Source organism: Chelon labrosus (genome assembly GCF_963514085.1).
Source record: "Chelon labrosus genome assembly, chromosome: 20".
Lineage (NCBI taxonomy): Eukaryota > Metazoa > Chordata > Actinopteri > Mugiliformes > Mugilidae > Chelon > Chelon labrosus.
The window spans coordinates 15646855-15674625 of NC_140353.1; the positions used below are offsets into that span (position 1 = coordinate 15646855).

At 43.5% G+C, this 27771-nt stretch overlaps 1 protein-coding gene across 2 annotated transcripts; it reads left to right on the plus strand.

The window, feature by feature from the left end:
• The first annotated feature begins 365 nt into the window (after positions 1-365).
• LOC311505724 (uncharacterized protein) lies at positions 366-27759 on the plus strand. 2 transcript variants are annotated; one of them, XM_084569450.1, is made up of 8 exons: positions 366-620; positions 8877-9195; positions 21141-21284; positions 21428-21471; positions 21584-21719; positions 21966-22067; positions 22267-26121; positions 26823-27759. In XM_084569450.1, the coding sequence occupies exons 2-8, from the start codon at positions 8901-8903 to the stop codon at positions 26885-26887; spliced, it is 4641 nt and encodes a 1546-aa protein (XP_084425576.1). In that variant the 5' UTR covers positions 366-620; positions 8877-8900; the 3' UTR covers positions 26888-27759. The 2 variants fall into 2 exon arrangements, with proteins under 2 accessions (XP_084425576.1, XP_084425577.1); XM_084569451.1 differs by lacking the exon at positions 366-620 and adding an exon at positions 1497-2381.
• Positions 27760-27771: the final 12 nt, after the last annotated feature.

The window sequence follows — 27771 nt, forward strand, 5'->3', positions numbered from 1 at the left end:
AGAGTGCATATCTCTGTGTATATCAGAATCAGAATCAGAATCAGCTTTCTGATCTGATATCCAAAGGATTAGGATGTGCAATTTGTAAAAGCAGGACGAATATCTTTCATTTACTTTGCATAAAATGTTGATACGTCGGTGCAAGCTGGAAATGCAAACTACTTATTGAAGGTAAAGAAAATTCCCGACGCTCCTCTCATGCTCCATGCTGCTTGTAGTTCCCTGGCTCCGCCGCTAGATGTCACCACAACACTGGCCGCGGCATCTCGCCTTACCTGCCCACCGCTCCAGGTGGGAGCTGCAGGTCGACTGCAGCCCGGATATCTCGTCCTTCCCCCTTCTCTCCGGCTCAGTCCGCAGACAACCAGCGCTGACAGCAGGGGAGACACTCTAGTTGACAACCAACAAAACTGGAACTGAACCGACGGCTGGGAAACAAATCCGGATTCTGATTTGTTTCCTGAAGCGTGCATTTCTTTTTCTCTCCACGGAAATGATTCACCTGAAGTTTTCACGAGGACCGTGAAAAGTTTGGAGTTGTGGAGGAAGCGCGCAGCAGGAAGACCCTACAAATGGAGAGTGGGTGAATCAACCCATCCGGATCTAAAAAGTTTCACAAGGTGGGGTGATTAACTATTTGTTTTTGTTTCTGTCTGTCTCGGTTTTAACGAACGACTACATGTTTTTTTGCTGTTAGGCAAACCCTCCGAAAGAGACACCTTGGCGAGATAGGTTGCGGAAAAGAATGTTTAGCAAAAATGTTAAAACTTTGAAAAGAATCTATGGACCAACTTTTGACGATGTATAGAAGGTGAAGCTGTTGCACCATGTTGCCTGATCAGTCAGTTGCTCTGACATAGACCACATACCTGTATTTAAAGTTAGCCTAGAAGTTAAAGAAAACAGTCCCCACATGTCAAACCCGGTGATCTAAAGGGTAATCTGGTGCAAATGTACGGCAGGAGGTGGAGTAAAGGCATGCATGGAAAACTAGGTGTGGGAGATTTGCTTAGCTTGGCCTTGAGGGATCTTAAGCAGTGGTAACCTAAGACCTGTAGTGCTTCTCTCAACTATGGAGCCCATGACAATGAGGACTTTTGTGTTGTGTATTTTTCCGTCACCGACCCAGCGGCAAACGACTTCTTAACACCTTGACACTTTTAATCTAAGCCAGTCAGTGACAATCAGTTTTCTGTAATAGTCTTATATGGATCGACTGCTTGTTGATTAACCTGAGAGAGATAACAGGACCACCCCAGGACCTCTTACTGGAGGCAACCTCCCCTCCCCTCCTTTCTGTTTGTCTGCTGCATCCCCTGGACTTTGCACTGGAAGCAAATCGAAACTTTTCCCAAAACTCTGCAACAGTTGGTGGGGGATGTTTTTTGTTTTAATTTCACTTCTCTCGCACCCTCTGGTAGGTGAGGCTGAGACTGGGCCATTTGTTTAAAAAGGGCGTGCCGCGTACTGGTGCGCCTTCATCCTCCAGCCTGCTATGAAAGGGCTTGTACCCGTGGAGATTACAGGTGTATTATGTAAGCCCTTCAGGTATGGCAGAGCCTGCTAGAGACCCAAAATTCTGTTGTGAGGAGATGAAAACAAAGATACAGCGATGAGTTTTTCAGTTTTTCCCTGAAAGGAAAAGCCAGACAGTGTGTTCAGGTTATTGGGGAAATGGTGCAGCCAGGTAGGTTCGAATTTACACTTGTCTGCTGCGCACACCACAGCTCAGTGGAGGAAAGGTGAAAAGGTGAGGAAAGACAAAGACTCATGGCTGTATGAGTGATGTCTGTGTGTCCTGCGGCCCTGCAGTGATGGGAAACGCCTGGCTCATGAGTGGGACACTGTATGCTGTTAATCAGAGGGATTAGCTGATGAGCAACTCATCATCGGCGGGCCCTTATCAGCACTTGCGTAAAATGTAATCAATGGTGTGGAAATGTCGATGAGAGTGTGCAAAACATGCATGACCTCCTATTCCATTTGCACCATAAGACTGTTCTTTTGAGAGTCCCGGTCTAAACTCAGGACGCTTTTATTCCCACGCCACGTTTTTTTTCTTGGAATTCTGGCCGCCCCGGTGACTGTCAGACTGAGAGAGCTTCAGACTGAAAGGATATTGTTTTGACTGGGAGACACTGAGATGCCAGGATGTATTTTTAAACCCCACTGTCCAGCTGTGTTTGCCTCGTCCGCAAGCTGGTCTCCACTGCTGCACAACAGTGTTTTTTTTTTATCCGGATCTGACCTGCCAGTTCAGGGGTCTTAAACTCCACGGAGGCTGCGGTCCAGACTTAGACCCCTGGCAACCCCTGGAAGCAAAGCAAACAAGACGCTTTACTGCTGGCTGCCATCTTGGAATTCAGCCCGGGAAAACTGAGGTTTTTCTTTTCTTTTTCTTTTTTTTTCCTTTTTTTTTTAAAAAGTCCTTTTTTTTGGATTATTAACTGTTGAAACAAAGTATATTGGGATTCAAACAGAACTGACCTTTACTTTACAATGTAATTTAACATATTTACCAAAAAAAAGAGGTTTTATTTACCTAAGAAAAATGCTCAGTATTGCCCACTTCCAGTCCTTCCCTTTGTGATTCAATCTGTCCTGTTTCCATAGAGGCAAAATATGGCACACACACACACACACACCCACACACCTACACACACACGCACACACGCACACACACACACATACACATACACACACATACACAATGAACAATAATTTCAGCCGGGGAACACAACCACATATTATAATGTTATCTCAAAATGACTCCCATGTGCCAGCCATTATCCATTTTCTGTCATGGCTCAGTCTGACTGTATGAGGGAAGTGTGGCAGTGGCAGAGTGGGGGTGGGGGGGGGGGGGGGGGGTGCAAGGCAGAACAAGAGACAAGAGTAGGGGAGGAGGTGTTGTGTGAGTGTGTGTGTGTGTGTGTGTGTGTGTGTGTGTCGGGAGGGTGAAAGCAGATTTGGAAAGAAGAGTTCCTGAGTCGGTAATTATCAATCTCTCAGGAATGCAGCTGCTGCTCTTACCAGACAAGCTGCTGCACGGCTACGGCGGCCTCGCAGCACGCCAACTTGCATTACCACATCCACAGATCTCTACATGGTGCCACCTATCCTCCTCGTTTCCACACACACGCACACACACACACACACACACACACAGAACGTCTACAAAATCAGTGAACTTCATAGCATTTTTGCTTTATTTCTGTCACTATTGTCTTGCCGTGTTGATGTGTTTATTTTCGTCTCTGTCATTACCTGAAACTGTATCCTCTGTGCAGCAAACAAAGGGACCACATAATGTCAGTAATGTTCAGTCCAAGTCCTTTGCCACTGTGTGTTTATGCTGATATGTCGGTGGGAAACCGCACAGTTGGAGACCTTTTAGGCTCGGATTCTTGAAAATGAAATTACCGTGAGCCTTTTTGGAGTCGTTATTTGTTTTTATTCTTATCTTCTCTTTCAAGTGTACTCTGAAAAAACCCCTAAAGGTGGGAAGTCTTTAATCAACCTCAAGGCTCTTGCGTAGCTCTCCTCAGTCATGAAATGAATCATATCACAGACCGTCCCTGGTTCCAGTTGTCGCAATTTCCAGTTTAATCTCCTATAGTAGCCCTGTCATCCATCGCAGTGCACATATTGTACGAGCGACTGTTTGCACATGAGTGTGCAGAGTTCTAGTTCAGACAAGGCTGCTTAAGTCTTCTCTTGAGTAGCAGTATTCTCCTTTGTTTGATAATGCCCGGAGAAGACAGCCAACGCCCTGACTGATGCCTGCAGGTGCCGTGCAGCAACACCAGTTTTCACACTGCTTAACATTTTTACACAGTCACTGTGAAGTGTAAAAACGATAATTTTCCAAATGAACTGTTACTGTCACGAGTATTCCTCTGCGCTCTGCAAGAGGAAGGAGCATTCCTGCTCTACAAGGGAAAAATAAACCTGTCTCATCTCTGTTATTTCCCTCTTCTTGCGGAGACTAACCATATTTTGCCCGCCCTTAACCTTGCAAGGTGCGAGGCATGCCATGTGAAACCAGCAGCACAGGCGTAGATGACAACGGCCTCCTGGATAAACTGAGCCAGTCCTAATTCAAACAAAGGCGGCTGTCTGTATCTCTGGCACTCCCTCTTGGCTTTACCTTTTCCCCACGAAGCAGTGGAGTCTGCTCCGAGCGCTTCCCTGTGTGACTCACCGCCCTCAGAAGTTACAGTTCCCGGGCGCCCCCCACTCCCCCCGCCTTCGTCGCCCACGCCACTACCTGTGAAAATCGTATGGCTCATATTTGCAGAAGATTAAAAAAAAACCCTGTGCGAGTCCACTGTATGTTTTGTGAGGGCTGTTGTGCTGGTCTGCCGTTCAACTTTTGCTAGATCAAATATCGTTTAACCCAAAATGTATTGCTCTTCACCACTTCACGTCACTATTTAAAATATTTAAATAGGTTCCTGAAAACGAGAAACTGGGAGAGTTATTTCAGTTCTCTGAACTAACCGTTGATGTAAATCCCACCTTAAAGGCATTTTGTTTAAAATAAATACTGGGAATTACTGTATTTGCGATTCTGCTTTAATGGAGAACTTTTCAGGGTGTGAGCAGTTAAGTCAATTGGACTTTAAGCAGTTCTCAGATCAACTGGCTTTTCTCTCTTCTCCTTTCTACACTAGTTACTGATAGGTTCAGCAGAGCCCGGTGTAAGGTGGAGATCTGCGGCGTATTAACCTGGATTTGCGGCGTAACCTGTGCTACAGCGCTTTGCTTTAGGCAAGGCAGGTGTCGGTGCTTTAACTTTGACGACCCGCTGTGCAAATGTGGAGAGAAGACCCAGATTTGCTCTGGAATGTGTGTCCTCAAGCTGCGTGACGTATAGCTGCGAGGAGTACACAATCAATAAAAAGAAAAAAAAGTGCAGTTTCTCAGTCTATCTCGGTGCGCTTTGTAAACTATTATCAGCTACCCCGTTTACTTCGGCCCCGTGTGTACACACCGCTGTCAATGTCACACAGTCAGTCAGTGCTGCAGGTATTGACACACTGTGTTGAGGTTTGCTGTGTGTCCTGTGAGAAGCCTGACGTCTTTTGTAAAGGATAAGTAAACAGCATGTTGGAACACAGGCCTGCTCCTGCAGGAACGGGGCAAGGCTGAAAACGACAGCAGGTTTAGTGTGTGTGTGTGTGTGTGTGTGTGTGTGTGTGTGTGTGTGTGTGTGTGTGTGTGTGTGTGTGTGTGTGTGTGTGTGTGTGTGTGTGTGTGTGTGTGTGTGTGTGTGTGTGTGTGTGTGTGTGTGTGTGTGTGTGTGTGTGTGTGTGTGTGAGAAAGAGAGAGATAGAGAGAGGCCACACAGCTGTTGTGTTTGCAAATCAGCTTATGGCTTGATCACGATCTTCATGATGATATGCTACACGCTGATGTGGTGTGTATGGACGAGGAAATTGTGCTTCAGATCTTCTCAAATGATCAGCTGTTAAATTCTTCTTTTGTGCCGACTTTTATGAACCCAGAGGTGTGGTCAGTGGTTAAAGGATTACTAGGACGATGAAGTAACTCTGTAATTAAGATGTCGGTGCTTTAGTTTATAAAGGAAATTATGACTTACTTTTGAGATTATCTGGAAGCGGACTCTACTTAAATAACTGTTTGATAATCCGTGGGCAAAAGGCAAAAAGACCAAATAACTCGCTAATAATTTTTGGAGAACAGAAAAGGGGCACCAATGTCTGCGTCACTCTCTAAATTTGTTTGCAAAACTGAAAATTGCAGGTTGTTTTGTGTAACCACAGCAACGGTGGCATGAGGCAACTCTTTGTGACCAGACTACACAGAGACCGGTACGCTGGGTGGTCTCCACCACATCTCAGAGCTCTCGGCTTCACTCTGGTCAGGTCTGAGATGGAAGTAATACGAGGAGCTGATGCTCTCAGCAGCCGCAGGCTATAAATGAATGAACCGGCCCCTCTTCTCCCTAGAGAGGCGTCTGATTGTTGCCGACTGTAGCCAGTACAGATGCACGACTCTTAGTCATGTCCAAATGACTGTAATTTGGAGCAGGAGAAACACAGGGCTCGGTGCAGGGTGAGGCCTGGTACTTTTTCCTCTAGAGAAGATGGATGCTCTTGCTTGTTATTGGCCTTTCACTACAACTCACTCCTTACAGTACAACTGTTCTATTTCAGATGTGCTTTCATGGTCCACATTAACATAACAAACTACTTCAAAAACGCCCACGAATGTTTAAAGTTTAGAAAAGCATTCAAGTGCTCATCTTAAGCCTCTCAGACTGAGCTTCGTACTCCTCACAGGAGTTTGAATGCCAACATGTCTTTGCAAGATTTAACTCCATTCTTTTTCCGTATTAGCCGCATTGTTGAGTCTGAAATACTTCAACAACTCCTGGATGGATTGCCGTTTATGTTTGTAGAGTAAAGCCATCACATCCATCACATTCACGTCTCCTGCAGGATGAATCTTGACTCTTACCTGGTTAGATTTAAACTTGCAAAATTAATGACTTTCTCATCTGCCATCATCCTGCTTTTTGAGCAGCGCTAGTTACCAAGAATTCGTGACAGTGGATGTGTCATGCGGTACCAAGATTCAGGGATGGTGCAACTCATTTCGCTCATAAGCCAAAGGAGCTTTCTATCTTCTCGGTATGTTCCCAGAAGCAGTGGCGGTTTGAATCCCATCCTTGTTGCCAGGAGCAACTTCTGTGGCAGCTCTGCTGCCATGTCTGTGTGAACGTGGGTGGTGAATGAGTGAATGAGTAACTGTAAACACTGTAAAGCTCTTTAAGTACCACTCAGTGGCAGAAAAGTGCTATATTAGTGCAAGCCATTTACTTCCCTTCAATTGCCTAACCAAACTAGCCACAAACTACGTCCTCAGATCATAAATTCATAAACTTTATAACTTTTATGAATGCAGGATTGCGGGACTGTAGCTATAGAAGCCACCAGTTTTAGTGCACAGGCATGCTCTGTGTTTATTCCTCGTGTCTTTTTCTCTGCCATCAATAAGGTTCCGACTATGGATTTGATTGAAAGTAAAAAAGGTTAATTTACGGCCAGAGTACATTATGTCAGGCGTCTGGCCTCAAAACGTGCACATCTGCTTTGAAATGTTCCGTGTGATGCATCCAAACCAGAGTCCTCTTACTTCCTCTTTGTGCGTTACACAGGACTTTGATAATGAGAGGCTTCTTGGAAAAGTCACGCTCCAAGAACATGACATACTGTGGGTTTCTGTGGTTCAAGTTTCATGTCTCGTTATGGGCCTGCAAGATGTTTAGTTAAATTGCTCACACGTTACTAGAAATCACTTTGCAACGTTGTTCATGCTTGACTGAAAAGCAGCACAGCAGCAGCCAAAATCCTTTTTTTTTTCTTTTTCGGAACTTTTCAGCAGTGGAGATTCATGATTCTCACAGTCTGACTTGACGCCCACCTACCTCCAACCTTTGTCTACTTATTTACAACCTCTGACTCCTGTCATCTTAAGAGCTTGTTTCTACTTAGAGCCTGTGATTTGGAGATAAGTATCTAATAAAAATCGCTGCTGGAAGAAGCCCAGTGTAAGCTACAGAGATTCCCAGGAGCAAGGCAAATCTGCCCCAAAGTGAGGAAGTTTAGCAAGGTGAAAGGCGGAGGAAGGAAGCAAAGGGAAGGCGATGAGCTCATACAGTGAAACAACTGAAAGGAAAAACTGCATTGATATATTAATGCACACTGTTCATTAATGACACCTCTGTGCCCATTGGTGGTTGTTTATTTTTCTGTTCTTTTGCTCTTCCTACTGTGCTTGTGTTGGTGCGCCCGTCTGCAAAAGTTCATGAGCTTACGGGTGTGGCCTTGTGAATTATGACTCCACGTTATGGAATGAAGGGAGCGGTGCCAGGTCTTTCTTTGCAGAACTGTGAAGTTTGGTTTGGAGGCAGGAGGGGGTCTGAATAGGCCGAGCTGAATGAGCAGTGCCCATGTAGACTCACAAACACACGCACAGATCAGGCATAACATTATGACCACCTGTTTAATATTGTGTAGGTCTCTCTTGTGCCTCCAAAACAGTTGTGACTCATCAGAGAATGGACATGGGCCTCCTGAGGGTGTCCTGAATGTTGTTAGTGGGGGCCTGTGGGTCCTATGGGTTGAGGGGAGGGGCCTCTGTGGACCAGGTTTGTTTCAGTGCATCCCACAGATGCTTGATCAGTTTGGGATCTAGTGAATTTGGAGGCCAGGTCAACACCTTGTGCTGTTTTTCGTGTTTTTTGAGTTGTTCCTAAATCAATTGTGTGTGTGTGTGCCTGTGTCAGGCTGCATCCTTCTGGGTATGGCTGCTGCCATCAAGGAGTGTCATTGCTATGGGGTCGGGGTGTCTGGTCTGGTCTAGGTGCGTGCTACATGTCTAAGTAACATCCACTCAAATGTCAGGTCCAAAAGTTTCCCAGCAGAACAATGAATTGTCACAAGATGGTCAATGATTTTTAGTGGTTTTAATGTTGTGGCTGATATGCACACAAACACATGTAGAGATCTAACCAACTTCTGGTTGATCTGTAAAACGCTTATAGTATTTAATAGATCTGACTGCTAGCTCTGCCCTGTCGAGCTTTTCTCAAATCATGTTGTGAGCTCTAACTGGAAGCACCAATATTCACAACTGTGGACGCACATGTGAATAAACGGCCTCTTGATTTTTAGGAAATCAAACTTAGAGAGCAGACAGTAATTATATGATATGTTCGTTATTGTAGGAACACTAAATGTGGCAGCCTCTTGAGTTGAGTTGAGTTGAGTTGAGTTGAGCCAAGTAACGATCTTTTAAATTAAATGTCTGCCTCCTGTCCTTTCTCCATCTTCTCATTTCTGCAGGGCGTAGCGCCATTGTGAGGTGGTATGTCAAACCGTGACTCGCTGGGGTTCGGGGACCTGCTCCCCAAGGATGTGGTTGATATTTTCGCCCAGGAGAAGCACAAGAAAAGGGGCCGAAAGAAGCGCACTCGCTCCCTGCGTCGAGCTTTTGGCTGGCTGAAGGGGAAGAAGAGGAAGGATCTCAGCTCTAACAGGGACAACCCGGGACTGGGTCCAGCACTCGACCTGGCCTTGGATGGGCACCGCGCTGGGCATCAGGGAGGACACAAGGGAGGACAGAAGGCAGGAAAGCAGGGCCATTCACAGGGAAACAGTCATGGTAAGAACCCACAGGATGATATTCACTCTTACTTGAATTTTGAATCTTAATAATAGAAGTAATAATGTAGGACAGAAAGCCAAACACACCAACAATTTTTATTTATTTAAACAAAACATGGTTGTTTGTTTCAGCCTTTTAAATGACTGACACAGCTTAATTATCTCATTTCACGGCGGACGTTTTGACTTGCGAGAAATCTAGAGATATCTCAGGCATTTTAATGATGTGTGAAATGTCCCGGTAAGCCTTGACCTGAATGCGCAAAGAGCAAGATATCTGAAAGTGGAATGCAGCCAACATTAGTGCACCTGTGGTTTCCCTACCGTGACATGTCAAGATGTCTTCAGCACGAGATAAGGTACCTCTGACACCCACATAAACAAAGGCACGGACGAAGACACTTTAGAAATTGGTGATAAATTCCCTATCTCAGCTGAGTTTATGCCAGCTGATTTACAGTTTGTACTGACATGAATAAGACAAATGAAAGGAAATGACTCTAAAATATGCTGCTGAGCAGTGCAGTTTAGTATCGTGGCAGCTGAGATGAGTAGGAATAAAGTGCTGGGAACCTTTTGAATATCGTGCTTTGCCACCCAGGCATGTGTGTTTGCTCACTGGAAGGATGTTTGAACAGACCAACTTCCTACTTGTCTTCTGACCTCGAGCCCGCTTTGTTTGCTGTGAGAAAAAAAAATAAAAATCTCTGTCTGTCCTGTTCTTCTGTCACTACCATCACTCTCTTACCTGGGCTTCAGATTACAAGGAGGGTAAAGGACAGCACCGTGGCAACCTTCCACACGGGACAGGCACGGGGAACGCGGCGCATTTTAACTTATGTGCGCATGTACTCCAAAAGTGTTCACACTCTCCTAAGAAAATTGCAGCAACACTCTTTTCCCAGAGCTGTGCTCGGCTGATCTTGTTAGAGCTTGTAGATGTGCACTCATATAACAGCGTGCTGCACTATACCGGTCCTGTCTTCTCTTTGTGAACACAGGTTTTTTTTTCTCAGTGAAGAGTGAACTGTACAGTATGAACTTAAACCCACAAACGAGAGAGAGTCAGCTTGTGCAAAAACACCAACGTACAAACAGTGTTTAGTTGCTCCGGGCTGTTTTATGTGTGTTTGTTTGGCAGTGCTTCTGCAGTCTGGGCTAATTGCCTTACAGACAGAGAAGGCTCCGCCTGTAGTTGTTTTTTTTTTTTGTTGCTGTGTCTCCTCATAGTGGAAGCTCAGATCATGGTAGTTCAGCGGGTTGGGTGTCGGGGGATTTCCATGGACTCATTCAGTCGCAAACTGTCAAACAATAGCCACAACAGAAGACGATTATGTATAGACACGCTGTAGTCACATCTGTGGCTTCGCTAGATGATGAATGCATAGACGAACACGTCAGCGTTTACTGAAGCTTGCGTTCGTGTGCTGCATTACACAATCTTTGTGCCACATGGCTGCTGATCATTGTTGGTCACGACAGCAGTGTGAGAGTAAGAGTTCTTGCTTGAGAGAGTAAACTCTGAGGAGAGATAAGGTATTTCTCCTCCGCCAAGGTTGGCTCAGAGGCCAACTCCCACATTGGGCAGAGGTCAGGAATTCCTCTCCTTCAACTTTGAACACATGCACTCAACTTTACAGAAGTATATCTGGATGTTTTATATTTTGGAACCAACGTCTAAACACTGCTGTGACGGCAGCCAGCAACAGTAAATACTTTTAAATGATATGTCAATTGCTCTAAGACAGCGGGTCTTAAGGTTACAGAAATATATCAGTATAAATCCAGAAACGTCGGCTATTAACTGTGATTTAGTGTATAAACATATGCTGCTGTTGAGCCCTCAGCAATGAACATGGTGTATATGTAAGGATCGCTGGTCCAGGCAACAACCGCAGCAACTCCTCACCCGACGCCTCCTCTGATTTGGGAAGGAGCTCAGCAGTTACCAAATGCATCTAGAGGAGATCTGTTTCGGGAGCCTGTGTGGCGCGATGTAGCACAGTTGCCTGGAAAATCGAATACCTCCAGCTGAGCCCCTGAGGATGATCTGTGTTGATGCCAGAGGGGCCTCCTTCCCAATAAATGCCTGGTATGGCGGGCACCATGCCAGTTAATTAAAAGCCATGCCAGGACCGTTGCAGCGAGGGAGGAACAAGGGGCTCTGTTTTTCCCGACCCCTCGCCTCAAGCCGTTTGTCTTCACGCTGACACACTGTTACCCAAGGGGGCTCAAAGAGAGGATGTGCATGAATGAGTCAAGGATGTGTTAGGCTGGCTATCAAAGCTCTAGCTCTGACTTCGGGACGCAGTGCAAGTCCAACATGTTGGATTCAGCTAATGCTAGACAGATCACCATAGATACAACATTGCTACATGTTTTAACTAATCTCTTAGCATACCAAATGGTAATGGGTTAATTGTTAAAGGCAAATATAATTGCAGAGTTCGAACTTGGAAATTGTGATAATGATAGCAACATCTATGGGTTTTGGATTGTTGGTCTTAGGAAGCTAGCCATTTCATATTATCACCTTCAGCTTTCGGTTAACGAGCGTTTTGTTTTAGACCGAATGATCACTCAGCCAGTACCAGCCAGTTTATCAATAAAGAAAGGAATTCTTAGTTGTAGTCCCGTACATTATTTCAACCTTTCATAAAGCTATGGTCGACTTTGCCACATCGCTCTTTTAATATCTTGTTTTTTCCTAAAATTGGCTAATTTCTTTGGAGGAATTAGAACTTAAATGTGTGCCAGTATCTAAAACAAGTACTGAAGGCAGTTAATGTCCAGACAGTTTTATAGTATGTTTTGTCTGGTCAAAGTTAGAACATTTAACATTTGAAATATTGGCATCTATTGTTTTTTTAAAAGATTCTTTTGCAGAAAACAAATTGGGGCATACAAATGCATAGTTTTGGACTGCAAAACTCTGTCCCAACCCTGCTGATACGTGTTTGTTTTCACATGATACTAGGCCGTGAAATAACGAATCGAAGAAAGTAAGCAGAGAAGTTAACCCGTTTTGTTTTCAGTTTCACTGACACTGCAGGTTGATCTAGATTTCTCTGTCAGGGTGATCATCAAACTCTGTGTAGCCTTACCTTCCCCTTTGCTCTAATGGAAATGTGTTTCTGTAAACAAGGGCCATGGAGTTTGACCAGAGCTGGAACTGCACAGTAGCAGGCTTTGGGTTGATAAACCCTGGCCTCTTGGACTTTTCAGTGCGCTAAGCCCGATAAATCTGTATTGTCTTTTCCGATAGCTTTGCGGTGTGTCATCTTGAGCCAGACAGCACAGGTCATCAGTCTTTCCAAGTTAATTCACTGCCATTTGTCTCCTTATTACCAACGTGGTTCTTTCCATACTTGTCTGAGAGTGATTTATGTCCGTGCCATGTTGTCAGTTTACTCAATCCTGTAAAACTCGACGACAAGTCTCACTTACGCAACTCTGGCCTCTCTCTCTCTCGCTCGCTCCCTCTCTCTGTCTTACCATCATAATGTGCTTTAAGAGGAATTCCCTTGTTTTTAACTCTGATTAGGTCACCAAGTCCTAACAAGGTACGCTCAAAGGTCACCTGTTCGCTCTAAACCCTCCCTCAGAGATTCCCTACATTCCTGAGCTTTGAGAAATTTCTTTGAGGAAGCTGGAAATAGAGAGTCCTTTGTATGTGTGAGAGAGAGTTTGTTTAGCTAGCGTACAAGGATGTCATCATGTGAGCCATTTAATTTCACATCCTTTGTTGAGTATTTAGTTATAGGCCGTGCTTAAGTGGAACAGCGTTGTTAAGCCTGACTGTATTGACTGGCTCCCTACTGTTAAAGCAGTTTTGTGTTGAACCATTGTGACATCAGGTTTGATACGATTGTATGATAGATATGTAGATTCTTATGGGTTCGTGACCAGGTCAGATTTTATATGAAATCTGCTAGATTGCATTACAGGTGCACAGGAGGATTGTGTTGTGTAGAAAGTATAAATACAGATTTTAGGTTTCGGGTGAGCTGGACATTGCAGTGTGTACGCTTAAATCAGCAACTGTTTGCACGCATTTGTATGCTCAAATATGGGATTGATTAATATTTTGCCACATCAGCCACAGCATTAAAACCACCTGCCTAATATTGTTTAGTTCGCCCTTATGCCTCTCGCACTGTTTGTTACTCACGTGGAAATGGGCAAAGGCTGTCTGGCACCAGGACGCCTTTGGGTCCTATAGGCCAAGGTAAGGGGCCTCTGTGGGTCAGGCTTGTTCCAGAGCATCCCACCGATACTTGATCATTTTGGGGTATGGGGAGTTTGGAAGCCCGGTCAACAGCTTGGACAGCTATTTTTCATCTGCCATTAGGGAGTGTCATTGCTATAGGGTGGGGCTGCCTGGTCAGCAACAATGTTTTAGGTGGCTGGTACATGTCTAAATAACATCTACATGAATACCAGGACCAGATTTCTCAGCAGAACATTGCATTGCAACGAGATCATTAATGTTATTCCCTTCACCTCTCAGTGGTTTTAATGTTGTGGCTGATTGGTGTACACAGTCAATGGGATGTGAATTAAAAGAAGAGATAATAAATAAATAAACTGTTAAAAAAATTCAAAAAAATAAATAAAAGAAGACCCATAACATTATTTAATATTGTTAATTTATACTGATCATAATCAAGCTATAAAAAAGCAACCCATACGTTGTTGTTTTCGTTTGAATAAAATGGATTGTTAATTACCAGAATCATACTTATCTTACAAACTGAAAGCAACAACCTCTCGGTGGAAGTCCTTCTTGGATGCCATAACTCTCACTACTAATTTCTTGGAAGATTCCCACTTATGAATGTTTGCACTATCATTGCTGTCAAATGAGGTGGTCCCTGTCCTCCATCAGTTTCCCTCTTATTCTTCTGGTCTGTTATTTGTTGTTTTGCATCGTCAATGTCAAACAATTTCTTTTTTAACCTTACCCACGTTCACCTCCTCAGTTATTGTAGCCCGAGCCTAGTTTTTTTTACCGTCACCACTCTCTTGGAGACACTCTGAAACCGCGAGCCTTTTCTGGCTTCACTTTCTTCACTTGTAAAATCTTATAGCTTATTTTGCTTTAGGGGCCACGCTTCTCTCAACATGACCTTCTCCATCATACACCTCTAGGCAAACGTGTCTTATTATTTAAGGAAACAGTGGTGTGTCAGCAGGCTGAATGTGAACTGGCTACATTTGGCTGCAGCAGCTGTCTTTGTAGAATTTAATCAGATTCGCTGATATTTGCACCGTGGTGAGATCAAACTCGCCGCCACGTCTCATGAATCCAACGGTACAAGTAGTTTGTGCACAAAGTAAAAACATCTCTATGCACATATTAGCGAAGGAGATTTTAGAGGAGTGGATGAAAACATCGTCAACACACCATACAGAACAATTTGTAATAAACACAAAAAGTAATAGACACAACTGTGCGGAGTGAAATAAACACATACTACACATTATGCCAGATGTGTTTTTTTTTTTTTTTTTACCCTGGCCAAAGACAACGCAAAGTGCAACACGTTTGGACTCTAGTAACACCGTATGAAAGAATAACAATGACGGGCAGGAGAACTGGTTTGAGAGAACTGACTTCTGATTGAGTTTCATTTTCTTCCTTTCATGGCGGGAAGTAATCAACTGCCTTTTTATACAATGTCGCCTCAGGGAGAAGCATCGCTCTCAAAGATTCTCTTGTTATTTAGCTTTTGTGTGAGAAGTGCTTGTTGATTTTGTCATGTGTAAAATAAAACCCCGTAATGGAGAAAGGATGAGGTCAATTTTGGCGATACTTTTGAGAGAGGGACCAATCTCTAATATGTTAAAAAGTCAATGTTGGGGTATAAACAACTGACACAAACACACAATTATCATACGTGTTATGTGTGTTTGTAAGAATCTTATTGATGCTGCCTCCGTGGGAATTTCTGTAGTTGACCACCTGTATAGTAAACAGTTTCACAAATGCTTACATGTAATCACAGGGTTTTTAGGAGCGTTTAGTGGGATTGTATTACAATACGTGAAGAGCTACCACACCCAAATGGCAGAGGTGATCATATTTAGGTCACTCAAATGTTCAGAGAGGTTCCCTGAGTGCCAGTTTGCCCCCTAGTCGCATTTGAATAATGTGCGAGTAGTGTGAGCTTCATTTCATCAAGTTCCTATTATTCTTTGCAGTCTTCTAATGTCTGGTGTCACTGTTACCAAACTGAGCAGGGCTGCCAAAAGCAGCGGTTATTTATGAAATAATACATTGTTTCATTGTCAAGATATGCAGATATGTTACCGCGGCCTTGCACCGACTGTACAGACTATTCTCACGAAAGGAAAATGTTGCAGAGAGACCGATAAGTATGTGCTTGGAAATGTTGGTGAGTCACCGACTTCTGCAGTTAAATTTGTCAGTATTGGAGCAATGGTAGATAGTAGACGTTTCTTACCCTTGCTTAAGATAACTTTGTTGAGTTTAGTAAAGGTGCAAACAGAGGGAGAAACTACATTTATATCCAGCACTGAGAACACCCAGTTCTTTCTGGAAACATTCAAGGACTGGAGCTGTGATAAGCTTGATCTCTGCTTGTATATAATGGTGCTACTTGCCCAGTTTACATCAGCACAAGCTGTTGTTTTATTGCTCAGAGTTGTCAAGAAGGTTTTACCAGGACTTGCTTCATTATGTAATTTATTCTGATGGCTAAGGTTTGTTGGTAAACAACAGACTACAGCTATGTGAGCCTGGTCCTCTGCTGCCTTTAATTGGAAGGCTAACAATTTAGCAAGCTGACAGGCAGATAACGTGAAGTAGAAAATGTGAAAGGTTAGCAAACATGTCACAACTTGTGACAACTTGTGTACTCTCTGCTTTCGAGATTGTGGTTATCACAAGAGGAGCGCATTCATATGGACATTTCTTGGGTGAACATGGTAAACAAGGTCCCATTTGAAGGCAGCATTAGATAGACACAGTTGTGCATCAAGCTAAGTTTGTGAGCTTGAGCCATCGTGCTAACATTTGCTAATAGGCAATAAACATGGGGTTATCAGCTAAGGCTGAGAAGTAACTAGCCATAACTCATCACCCGGCGTTAGTTTTGTCCGTATTCTAAGTTTTATTAGTATTTAGACATTTTAAAAATGACCTGTTGTGAAGTTTTGATGTGCCACTACACTAGCAGAAAGGTTACCAGGTTACATCCTCAGTTGACAGTTTGGAACATTTATAGCACAGTTTTTGTACATATTGTGTTTTTTACAATTTTTTTAAAAAAATTTTCCATTAGGCCTTATGTCCTGGGCAGCATGAAACCCATAACTGGTTATAATTGTAACCAATTTCATTACAAATAGCTGTTGAGATTTAAGAGTCTGGAGCAACCAACAGACTTTGTAGCCCTCAGTTCTTGCTGTCAGTGTGGCTAAAACGGTCTGGTACTTTCTAAACTTTTTCAACTAGCTAAAAAAACATGTTGAAGCAACACTTCTCAAGATGCTACAGATTGTACGCCTGCGCTTTTATGGATGTCTCTCTTCACTCCTCTTGTTACACTAACAAGAATGTTAAGCTCTTTTCTTACTTTCTTACTGTCTCTTATTATCACATAAGAAGGAGACTGTAGCAAATGTGTGTTTACGTATAAACAGGCACTAGCAGGCCTGAATGTTTTCCATACTTGTGCACATTTTTAATGGGATTTGATTTGTGATTTGCTTATGACTAAACCTATTGAAGACTATCATTATGAAGCTGGCACTGATTATGCTTTCTTGGACTCTCTTCATAGATATATTCTCTGGAGTGGTTCACTTGCGAAGTGATGCAGCGGCATCAACTGTGGTATGAAAAGTGACCACCTGCAAAATAATAGGCATGCAGTGTTTGGTGGTATCTGATACATGCTGGTACCGATTGTGTTGTCTGTCAGTGAAGCAGAGTGTAACCCTGCGTGCCACATGATGCAGGTGTATCTGTTACCTGGATTGTGGTCCCTGTCACACCACACCATCCTGCTTCCTTTCTTTTAGCCACGATGTTTATATTTAATTCACTGAAAACCAAGGGCGTGAAAATAGTCGGTGCAGGACATGAGCTTTGGACAGGATGCATTAGCACATGTATCCAGTGCGTCGAGGCTGTCCATGCTTGCTTTAAGAGAAACAGTGAGCCTTTAGCCCTTTCCCACTGTTATCACAGTCCATTCAATTTGGTTTGTGCTGATTAAAGAGGCTTAAGCACCGAGCAGACAGCACCCTCAGAGCTGGAGAGAATGTCTCTGCATGGTTGTCTGCCTAGCAGTGCAAAACAAGAGAGAGGGGCAAGTTAGGGCAGGGATGAGAGGTGTGTGTGTTCCCAAGAGGCAATTCTAGTCATTTCAATGCTAGTTTGTCTATGCAGATATCTATGCTGTGTGTGGTTCCATACCTAAAGAAATTGTCTCAGGCTGTTTCTTTCAAAGTGAATTTTAATTATATGCATTGTGAATCTAAAATAACTTGTATTGTGTCCTTCATGCTAGAATACAAATTTCAGTAGCTTTCTATTGGTCTGTTTTAAGTTAAAAAATAGTCCCCCAACAAAACGTACGGTAAATATTAATAAAGCAAATAGCATTAGAATGTGAGTCTGATAACTTAACTAGATTTTAGAGCGATCCCTTAACTTTCAAGCAACATGGCAAAATGTGGTTTGGTTTTTATTACACATATTATGTTTTCCTGTTTTCAGCGTGGAAGACAGCCTGAACTTCCCCTGTCCACTAAATTGTTGTGGTGGAAAGTTGTTCTGGAGTCACTCCATAGGGAACAGATTATGGCCCAGACAATCAAATTGTGTGACTGGGCTTTATGTGCTGAAGAACAGATTACTACTTACAGTGACGTAGTCATATACACATAGTTCATTTGTGTACAAAAAAAATGTCTCTGATTGGTTGCAATTGGACAGAATTGTCCTGTCCTGGAACTGTCTAATTGCATGTAGAGGTATTTTCTGTGTACTGCTTAAAACATGCACCATAATGAAATCTCAGTGGAGTATTACCAGACTCTAGGTATGTGGACTACAAGATTACTACTTTAAAATAATCCTAAATTCTGTACAAACACCCCGACGATGAGGCAAACACATGTGTTGTACACTACTTGTTTACAGTATGTGGTGATGCAACATACTTCCTGAACCTGAACTGTCTCGGTTGAAGTAATGAAGTTTTTCTTGATTATTTTTCCTCACTCGAAGCTGAAGTAATGAGGCAGTGACGCAGTTTTCACATCATTTCCTGTGTTTGTCCAAATGCTAGATGTAAACATCAGTTTGGGGTTAATACATAATCACTAGCAGCCCATTAATGTGTCGAGCTTCCGCACAGTCGAGCGGTGACAGATGGTGTCTTTATTGTGCCAGTGTTTAATATGGACACAATTACAAAGCAATCGCAGATGCAGAGATAATATGAGCACCTCATTAGCGCTCAGCCGTGCCCCACCCGCCACTCCGGTCTTAGTCACGGTAACTAGATAAGCGTTAGACTGGCTTTACCTAACACATGCACATCAGCTGTTTGTAGGCTGAAGAGGCGGCTTCGGCAGCGGCTGTAAATGCCCTCTTTTCACTTGTTTCCATGAGGTAGTATTACATGTGATTGTCTCCTTTATTTTTTTCTTTAAACTGCTTTTGTGTGACTCACTCGGCAGGATCACCACCATGGGAATGTTTTCCATTTGTTCACATGTCGTGCATTCCATGTCATGTCTGCTCAGCACACCAGGAAGTGAACAAACCCCTTAGTCACAGATGAGTTTGAAGACTCCTGATGAAAAAGAATAAAAGCTGAAATGAAAAGAAAGAAAGATTGCGTGGTCTCTGCAACTCTATTTTTAAGAACGTTGTTTTGTGTGCCTCTTTAGATGGCTGTGCTTAGCGGTCAGCTAATGAATATTTGTGTCATTGTCTGTGTTCTGGATGCACGGAGACATTTTTTTATAAAGTGTCTCTGGAAAGAATAGAGAACATTTTTCACATGTGTGACCATGTGCGGTGGAGCTTCAGGCCTCCTTTTAAACATGTTTTTAATCTCCTTCAAGAGTTTCATTTCAATTCACCTACTCCCCCTTGTGGCAAAACGGTCAAGTTAAATAGGTATAGAAAAATATGATGTTGTTATAGTTTTCTTGTGTCAATGGTGAAGAATCTAACAAAGCAGTGTAGTGTTATTTACTGACAGTTATTTATCAGCCTCTCAAGTGAGAGGGAGGCCCCCTTGACGCCCTTGCATCTCAAATCCCTGACAACAGCTCCCGGTTTCCTTTAATGCTTACACGTTTGATTTTAGTTTGATCTCTGTTCTGAGCGACCAATCAGGGGCAAGCATGCCTGCAGATGGGGAGCAACAGTAGGATGCTGGGTATCTCGTTGACCGCTGACAGGGGGGAAGATACAGCAGAGTGAGATGGGAGGAATTAGGCTGAGGATTAGCGTCTGAGCTCTGATTGTCTATTGGCTGTGGAGCCCTTCTCTGCCCTGTATGGACTCTAACTGACAATAACAGCTTCATCACAAACAAGCAAGATAATCATCCTGCCTTGAACATTCCAGGATGTTTTTCGAACTGACGGACTGCCGACAAGACCTTTAGATCTGAATTTTCTTTAACTCAGCTTGGGCATAGTTTTGTTGATATAAGATATAAGATGGTGTTGCTTCTGGCTGATAATTCCAGGGCTGATTTCTACTGCTTTCCTACAGTTTTCAAGAGGAAAGGTGAGTGAAAACAGAGCAGTCGCTGGATTGATTTTATTGGTTTGTGAGTCAAGCTAATTGCTCCTGCCAAGACAGTTAAAATATCTTTACTGTGACCAGGATGGGCTGGTTCAACTGGCTTTCAAAAGACCGGCAATAAAGTAATTAAAGTGTGGTCATTTACTTTAGTTATAAACCATAAAAACCATTGTTTGCTTGTAATGTTTACTCTACTGATACATAATGCTATGATTCGTATATATATATAGATATAGATATAGATATATATATATATTTATATGCTTATAGTGATTGGGGATTTTCTATATATGAGCAGCCATAATGCTGTTACAGAAGAAGAAGGTAAAAATTAGCTGCGATCACTAAGCACATGGCTGTCAAGGCTAATTCCAGCATGGTCTTACAGTGACAGTGCGGAAAGTAGAGCACCATAGGTAGCTAAATGTGGAGCAGCTGTCACTGTTGCATAAAAGCGTCTTGGCAGGCTGTTAGCTCATTGATCCCAGACTGTGACCTGGAGGGGTGAGGGTGCCACAGGTCGTGTAATATAAAGCTGCTGTACGTCATCTTCTTGTGATTTTGTGCAGTTTCTTGATTCAGATCACCACTACTAAAATTCAACTTGTTTGTTTATGACAGGAAGTCATTTGAAGAGGTTATGCAGGTTTTGGTCATGCTTGAGCTTCACAATTAAATTTAATTTGTGTCTCTAAGCAAGCTTTCTCAATATGGTATTCTAGGTATTTTATGATACATCTTCAAAACAAACAAAAACAAACTGATGTACTATTCATCTAGAGAAACAAGATGTGACAGCAATTGAATGAATGTCCTTCTCATTAAATTAGCTGCAAATAAAAATGCATAAGCTAGGCAAATGTCGCAGACAATAGATTTTTAATAATCCCTCTTTAAAGTCATTATAAAAGTCACTGGAGTTTAATCTCGCCTAAGAGGGACTTGACTTCAGCTTCTCTAATTCGCAGTCGCACTCTCATGTGTTCACGCTCAAACATATTTACCGTTCTGGTTCTTAAATCTTCCTGACAGACACCTGAATGCTCTCCTCCTGTCCATATGGCCCCCTTATCTAGTGTTACACTAACACAGAGCTTCGAGTTGATCCACCCTGATCTCTTTTCCCCCTCTCTGTTTTCAAGCTGTCCCAAAGCGAGATGACGATGACAAGACCCCGGCACCCCCGGTATTCCCGGATAATGTGTTCATTGAGGCAAGCAGGCCAAAATACCTGGAGGACCTCCATTCTGAGGCCCTGGAAGGCTTGAAAATGATGCAGCAGGAAGGTACAAAACTAAACTGGAGTTGTTCTACACAGTGTGTTCATAACTATTTGCATATTGTAGAAGAGGGTATGTAATAGAGGACATAATCACAGCCAGGAATTTCTAATTTAAAGTTGCAGAATTAAGTGTTATTCTTTTTGCAGAAACCAATAATGGAGTGGAGTACCGAGACAATGAAAGCACAATTGTAAGTCGTATGGCACACAGGGAATTTCTCAGTTTTCCTGCATGCGCAGTAAATGTATGTTATATAAGTGATTATTTCTTCTAAACAAAATAAATAAATCTCCTTTTACCAGTCGACAATGACGGCCCAAACAGATGGGGAAAGCTGCGGGTTTGTGACAGACAGCACCATCGCTGACACAACTTCTGTTGTCTCTGTACAATCATCTGTGTCCACAAGATCCATCCGTTCTGGTCTCTCCAGGCAAGGTAAGCTAACCATGAGCCAAGACACTCTTTATATCCCCTCTTGTACTATACAGCATATTCGTTTGGTTAATTAAAATGGGGGATTTGGCTTTATTTTCTGACATACTGCATTCTAGATTCTGAAATGATAAAAAAATATTAGATAATGTGTAGATGGATGCAGATTAAATTAACAGCATTTTCACTGATTTTTACTGAAAAGTTTGTAGTCACATCCTCTTTCCTCTCATGTCTGTGTCTGTCCAGGATCAACTTTTACACCTTTGAAAAAGTCAGAAAAGTCCAGGACAAGGAGAAGACACAGGAAAACTGTTGCGGGTATTCCTCGTCATGTTCAGAGAGAGCTGGGTATGTAGTCAGTCTGCCTGCGAATTACAGTTTGACATTGTTTTTCATGTGCGCTACAGAATGTAATGGAATTAACAGACATTATGTCAAAGGTTCTATATAAAAAATAAAAGCATGGATGTTTTTCTTAATTCTGAAAGAAAAACTTACTTAATTATCGATCTTGTGCTAATTTTGTCTTCATCTTGACATCTGTTAGGCCTGGACAGAGCGGCCTGGGGACTCACTCGAGCGTTAGACGAGGAACAGCTTCATAATGGTGAAAATAATTTCAGCTCCACCACTGATGGTCCACAGCCAGAAGCACAAATGGGGGCCATGAACACCATCCAGCCTCTCAACAAAAACACTATCGAGCAGCTCAATGCTTCCCATGCTGGTCATAGGGATGACCTGGCCCTGCTGCATCGCCTGGGCCCTGACTTGACAGGTGGAAAGAGGCCTCATTCCTTAGCTGTTCCCTGGATGACCACTGCATCCAGCCTTCAGCAGGAGCCGCCAAGCCCTGTCATGTCCATGTCACCTCAGGCTGCTTACTTGTCAAAGATTATTCCCAATGCTGTGTTGCCACCATCTGTCGAGGTGGTGGAAATCAGCCGTGGCCGCAGTCGTAGCAGCGTCCGCACTGTCAGTAAAAGCAGCCTGCTGCTGTCCAGCCCAGCTCCCTCCCGTGCTTCTTCTAGAGCATCTTCAGCCAGAACCACTTCCTCCAGAGCCTCCAACTGGACCTCCGCTTCTCGCCAAAACTATCCTAATCTGTCCGACAGCTCTTGTTGGAGCAATTCTGACTCCTCCGGTACCTTGGTATCTGACTCTTCAACCATCTCCAGAAGCAGTACCCCGAAGCAAAATATTTGTCAGGATAGAGAAGTTACTGCAAAGGGGGACAAAAATAGTGTTCACTCCTCCATTAGCAAGACTTCCAAATATACCTCCAATGGCAAGCTCATTATCAAGGGAGATGAGGTTAAGAAAGATGGGCAGTTTGTGCGTAGCCTCTCTGTCATAAAGCCCAAGAGAGCTCCTCCTCCTCCAAGTCGTTCCTATTCCCTCCACAGCAAGATGAAGCGGCGCTCACGTGATCTGGCAGAGGTTAGGGTAATTTCAGGAGGAGAATCTTCTCTCCATAGTAACTCAGCCCCAGGTGAGGAAAAGGAATCTTCTACAACGCCCTCCGAGATTATTGACAGCCCTGGTTACAATGCTGACACCAGTTCTCTGGATGACTCCACAGGCTCATTCAGTCCCTTCAAGTCGCAGCTGCAGGTACCAAAGACAGCGGAGGCAGAAACGGAACCTCTTAAGGAAAAGAAGTTAAACAACATAATCTCCCCATCCAGTGGCTACTCCAGCCAAGATGGCACATCCCCACAGCGTTCTACACGGCCTCCCAACTCATCGCCAAAGCACAAGAAAGGCTTCTTAGGAAAACTTCAGAGGTTATTTCCTGGGTCCACTTCTTCTGCTTCAGCTGCACCCCTTCCAGCTCAGCTAGAGGTTCCTGAAAACTCTAAACTCCCTGGTGAACATCACTCTAACTCAGTTGACACAGTCAGTGTCAACCCATCTGTACGGGCCTTAAGAGAACTCTTCAACATCCCTCCACCACCTAAAGTTCATGCACCTCCAGCTCCTCCTCCCGAGGTATGGGCTCATAGCAAGCGTTCATTTGAGTTGCTTTTAGGACCCCCAGCCCCTGATAACCTTCACGCCATTATAAAGAGAAATCCAAAGGATAGAAGACAACAGAGGCAGTCTCCCTCTGTATCTACGGAGGGCTCTGTGAAGAGCTTAGTGGTAGAAAGAAAACCCGCTGTGACAGTGGAGTCAGTCAGTGGCTCCATAGATGTGCTGAATGCAAAGAAAGTTCAAGAAAGTCAGATTATGAATGCAGAGATTCAGATAGAGAACAATGGTAGACAGGCTCAGAATGTAGTTTTGGAAGGAAACTGTAAAGATGAGAAAGTCAGAGTAAGTGATATATTAAATGGAATGTTAGTGAAGACTGTAGAGAAACGTGGAGGACGGTTGACAGCGAGGAGAGAAGAGGAAGCTAAGAGCACACCCACCCAAGTTACAGATGTAAAGACAAACATACATACATTACCTGCCATTGCATTGGCGCGCGTTTCTCCGTCGCCGTCTCCTCCTGTAGCACACCGATCTGTCCAAGCTGTCACCAGACAAACCACAGAAGGTTCTCCAGTGAAAGTTGTATCCCCTGAGTCATCCTGGCCCCCACCTCCTCCTCCGATGGCACAGGTAGGCCTAGGTGGGCCTGATGAGGTGGATTTCCCTCTTCCACCTCCCCCATCCTTTCGTGAGGAAGGACTAGATATACCTGATCAGGTGTCACAAAAGTCATCCATTCATATATCAGGTGTGAAAACAGAAAGTGTTAAGGTGATCCCAGAGGCGGAATCACAGAAACCCAGTACGTCTCAGGAGATCACACCATCCCTTAATATCCCTCCTCCCCCGTCATATACAGCTCCCCCTCCACCTGCTACAGCAGTCTCACCACCTACGACTAATAAGATCTCTCCGTCTCCAAAAGAGGTTTCTCCACCTCCACCTGTAGAGTTTTCTCCTGTGAAGCGCAAAGAGTCCTCTGCTCCAGTGGCTCAGGATGTACCCACACTTGTTAAAGATACCATCCACCCACGTATTACAGTAGTATCTCCGTCGCCTGTCAAAGAAGTCCCTCCTCCACTGGTTACAGTAGTAGCTCCTTCTCCAGGTAAAGAAGTCTTACCTCCACTGCTTTTCCGTGACTCCCCTCTGCCTCACAAAGAGGTCTCTGCTCTGTCCTCTGCAGAGGTTCCTCCTCCGTCTCCTCAAGAAGATTCCTCTCAGTCCTCTGAGGAGATTTCATCTGTCAGCAAGCTTATTCCACCACAAAGTATTCCACCTCCTCCACCCCTGCCATCACAACCCCAGTCATCAGAGCAGGAAACTGATGTTCCTCGCGAAAAGATCCCGCTTGAACCTGAAACTAACTCAGTTTCACCCAACAGTATTCTCACACCCCCTCAGAGTATTCCACCTCCACCTCCCGTAGAGGATCAATCTGAGTTTGTACCCCCAAAAATTAATGATCCACCAACCCAGGAGGCTACCCTTTCACCTCCGTCTAAAGTCTTAATGCCACCAGCTCCTGAAACCACTCCTTCACCAGAAAAGGCTCAAGAACCAGCTCCTTCTCCACCCATAAACATTCCTGTACCCCCACCTTTACCAGTGCAGGGTCTTGCCAGCATTAAGCATCAGCCTAGACCTTCAAACACAGAAAAGGAAAGTCCAGAGCAGACCTCTGCCCCTGTGGTACAAGAGGAACCCACTCCCCTTGTCACCCCCTCTCTTCTGCAGATGGTCAAGCTGCGGTCCATCAACAGCAGTCCTGAACCCCCTACAGCTCAAGAGCAACCACAGGCAGAGGTCTCAATGAGGAAACAGCAGCCAAGCAATTTATTCCCAACCTCATCTGCCAGTAATGAGGCTCCTCAAAAGCCCATCAGAAGGTCTCTGATTGTGACCTCTCCTACATCTGCTTCCTTACCTGACATTGTCAATTCACAACCAACTCTGCCCATGCCCCACTCTATTGTGATTCCACCTGCATCCACAGACATCTCTCCTGTGAAAAAGTCCCCTCCTGCTATGGCCACGTCTCCTTCCATGAACCTACAGGAGGCCATTCGCCTGAGGACAGCTGCCAGATCAAAAGAGAGCTCTGCATCTCGCCTCAGTCTGCACTCAGCAACATCACCCTTGGATCTCCAAAGGTCCCCTTCCAGTACCGCAAGCTTTATCTTCTCCAAGAGCAACAAGAAAGTGGTGACTGACACTAAGCCAATGATGGAGGCCAAGGAAGACCTACAGAAGAACTTAGAGGGTTCCTCTGTTACAAAAGTGATCTGCGAAGTGGAGAAGAAGGAAGTCAAGGTGCCACCACCTGTTGCAAAGAAACCTAAATCGAGAGGCAAGGAGGTTGAGACCAGTGAAGGCACAGAGCAAACTGCAGGACAGGAAGCACAACAAGAGAGTACCAAAGGTAAGAGGTTCTAGGAAGCTGTATTCTGATTGGGATTAAATGCTATGTCGATGTCAGCACACTAACATAACGAATTTAAAATGCCATTCTTCAGATATTTATGTAGATAACATACATGTCATTGTCTAAGGGTAATACCATAATTATAAGCAAGTCTGCAAGAATGTTCACATCACTCTTCAAGCTGTAAATTACCATTATATAAATGGTTGCAAAACCACCAGAGTTGCAGTTATATCTAATTAAATTCAGCTTCTATACAATCAGCTATACACAGTTTGGTGTTAATCATCAAAATTAGCAAATTATGCGAAATATCTAAATTAGCAGCAGGCGTAGCTATCTTGGAGTAATGCAAGAACTCCAGAATATGTCAGGTTTTCTTGACATTATCCCAACATTATTTGGGATAACACTTGCTAATTAGCACATAACACAAAGTAGAGTTGAAGTACTGCAGGTATTTGGTCTTAAACCAAAAGTACTAGAGAAATGAAAGATGGAAGAGATGGAAAATGAGGGATCGCCTTTTTTTCTTTTAGAGAATGCAATACCAATCCATCCAGTAGTTGAGATATTTCAGTCTCGACCAGCGTGGTGGACCGACACTAAAGCTGTACCACTTGAATAGCTCAATGTTATCCATGTTTGTTTTATTACACGCACCATTAAACTAATTCTGTCCATATTTCCAACTTCAGATTCAACAGAGAAAACCAATGGGACAGAAGGTACCGTTGAAGGAGGAGAAATGCCATCGTCGTGATTGTAAAGACTAAAGGGGACCTGGGAAGGACTTTTGGAAAAACACTGAATTTACTGATAAACTGTGTGTGGGAGGGACGTGGACAGACGAGATGCTTATTTCAGGAACTTGATTTTGAAAAGTCATTTGAATTTGATGTCAATGGTGTGGGTCTTGATTTTCTGAAGTACTAATTTTGCATTTTAAAAAGAGTAAATGCTATATATATATTTTCTTTGCCACACGGTCTTTTGAGCTTTACTGTTGCAAGAGATGGGAATATACCGCCCTCTACTGTCAAACAGTGATTGTACCACTGGTGTCCTGCTGAATCAGCTTTCTGTCCGTTCTCATAACAATGGGACTTTTGGGCGCTCATCTGTAAATATGGCAACGTTATGTATATTTAACATATCCAGTAATGATGGATCTGTTGGAGTACTGTTCTGTATATTTTCCAAAAAGAGTTTCCACACCAGTTATATATATTAAAAAAAATATTAATTATCTTAAGTTATTTTTCTGTCACGTTCAGAAGAGGGTCTCTACAATGAACGTCTCTCCTGTCACCATCATCATATCTATCAAGTGTGTTTGTATAGCTCCACAATCATAAGATTTATTTTTCTCAAAATCCCACGTATCACTTTTGTTTCTATGGTATATATGCACATGACATGGTCACAGAAAATAATAAATATTTGAATCATTATTGCAGATTTTCTGCTGCTTTTAGTTACTGATAAAGGAGGCAATGCCTTTCCTCACAGTTGTGACTCAAACTGTGGGATATTTTTGTGTTCCACTATAATATATTTCAAACTGGTTTTAGAAATGTAAGAAAATCATTTATAAAGAAAAAAATAAAGATTTATGGATGCATCAAATGGTCATACATGAGGAGT

Bases quoted from the DNA above. Each gene is read 5' to 3' on its own strand.
- LOC311505724 (XM_084569450.1), top strand. From the start codon at position 8,901: ATGTCAAACCGTGACTCGCTGGGGTTCGGGGACCTGCTCCCCAAGGAT. The intron at 21,285-21,427 runs GTACAAAACTAA...TTCTTTTTGCAG, and splicing joins GAAAATGATGCAGCAGGAAG to AAACCAATAATGGAGTGGAG. The intron at 22,068-22,266 runs GTATGTAGTCAG...GACATCTGTTAG, and splicing joins TCATGTTCAGAGAGAGCTGG to GCCTGGACAGAGCGGCCTGG.